General features: G+C 39.4%; 1 protein-coding gene across 1 annotated transcript in view; it reads right to left on the bottom strand.

The window, feature by feature from the left end:
* tsr2 (TSR2 ribosome maturation factor) overlaps positions 1 to 725 on the bottom strand; it is a gene marked incomplete at its 3' end in the record, with an annotated part of 2158 nt that extends 1433 nt beyond the window's left edge. The window contains 1 exon segment of the mRNA XM_013999838.1: positions 617 to 725. Coding sequence (XP_013855292.1) covers positions 617 to 694 — 78 coding nt within the window.
* Positions 726 to 1942: the final 1217 nt, after the last annotated feature.

Here is a 1942-nt window from a genome sequence, read left to right as displayed (position 1 = left end):
TTTAATATATTTTACAACCTGTATCTCCAGTAAAATACAATCATCATTTAATATATTTTACATAATAATGTTTCATCAATTATCATGATTTGATTAGTATTGTTGACATTAATAATGTTATATTTGGAGATGGGGGCAGATATTCTGATTTTTCTTCTTCTGCTACCCTTCATTTTATTTTAATCCAATTCATTTTAATATATATGTGTATGTGTTTTTTTCTTTTTTCTCTCATTTTGATTTATGTTTTAATGTATTTTGTTTTTGTTTAAATGAAAAGAATAAAGTGAATTAATGTATTTGACATTATTAATGTGTCTTTGTTAGCCTGCAGGTGGATGTAAACAACAGCAGTTAGCTGTAAATATTAGCAGCTCTGTCTACATGAAGACTACTTTAGCTGTTARCATTAGCCTGATAGCTCCAGTTGTTAGCATTAGCCTGATAGCTCCAGCTGTTAGCATTARCCTGWTAGCTCCAGTTGTTAGCATTAGCCTGTTAGCTCCAGTTGTTAGCAACAGCCTAGCTCATCACGTGTGAGTCCACCTGAACGTCACGTGTCTAAGCCTCACGGTACCGCCCGACACTCTCAGCTGGACCCGGTTCCGAAGCTCACCTGTAAAACGGGCCACGTGTTTAGAACCGTCCGAACTCCGTCTGTAAATAGTTGACGTGATGCAGTGGAGGCCGCCATGTTGGATCAGACCGGATGAAGGAGTCACGTGATCAGACCGAAGCTGTGGGTTTAGGTTTAATGTAAAATATTTGGATTAAAAAATACGTTTTTTAATTTGATTTTCTGTTTCAGAAAAAGATCTGATCCAAATCCTTCAGGATGATTTTTCATCATTTATATTTACTTTGATCACTTTTAGTTTTTTAACTCAACTAATGTCTTTGAACCCCCTCATTAAAAATGTTACCAGGACCACCTTCTCCCACCTGCTTAATATCACTAAAATGAGAAAACATGTAGGTTTATTGGCCAAGTATGTTAACACATCAGCTGTTTGTGTCTCTCTAGTATTAACAATACTTTACATACAATTTGCACATAGTACACAATATACAGAAAGATACACATTAAACTTGTAATAATATAGCAAATATATAACAAAGAGCAAAAATGAAGAGAAGAAGTGCAGCAGGTTCAGGGAGGAGGAGTCTGTGGGTCAGGGAGGAGTCTGTGGTTCAGGGAGGAGGAGTCTGTGGGTCAGGGAGGAGGAGTCTGTGGGTCAGGGAGGGTTTGTGGGTCAGGGAGGAGGAGTCTGTGGTTCAGGGAGGAGGAGTCTGTGGTTCAGGGAGGAGGAGTCTGTGGTTCAGGGTGGAGGAGTCTGTGGTTCAGGGAGGAGGAGTCTGTGGTTCAGGGAGGAGGAGTCTGTGGGTCAGGGAGGAGGAAGGAGATGTATGAACTTTTATTTAAGATGTAATTTTTTATTTCAAAGATCTTCTGTTTCACAGCTGAAACATAAATTCTACTGTTCAGAAGGTAAAACTGATGTAAAATCTCAGTCTGATTCTGAAGGTAAATTAAATCTCTGACAGTGATCATCACACAGTGTGGCTCTGATTCCTCACATCTGTGTCGCAGCTTCCTGTCTCTAAAATGAGCGCAGCATGGGTCAGAGCTGTGAGGCACATTTTCATGTCACGTTTGGATTTTATAAATCACAACCTTGGTGTAAAAAGTGGCGTACACAAGTTTGTGCAACAAAAGCTTTATAAATCTGAGCCCAGGGCCCTCACGTATAAACAGTGTGTACACATAAAAAAGTTGTGTTCTACGCCCACGTTGTGATGTAGCAAAACCAACATTGTGTGAACGTTTCACCTGCTGTGAGAATGTGCAGCAGACACACAAAGTTTTTCAGTCGACAGTTTTAACTCACAAAGTCCTGAATCTGAGCTGAACCCACAGAAATATGACTCTGTTGTGTTTTCT

The sequence above is a fragment of the Austrofundulus limnaeus genome, unplaced genomic scaffold (genome assembly GCF_001266775.1).
Source record: "Austrofundulus limnaeus strain Quisiro unplaced genomic scaffold, Austrofundulus_limnaeus-1.0 Scaffold2504, whole genome shotgun sequence".
In the NCBI taxonomy this organism is placed as follows: domain Eukaryota; kingdom Metazoa; phylum Chordata; class Actinopteri; order Cyprinodontiformes; family Rivulidae; genus Austrofundulus; species Austrofundulus limnaeus.
Note: the sequence above shows the minus strand (reverse complement) of the source record. Positions and strands in the feature narration are given on the sequence as shown.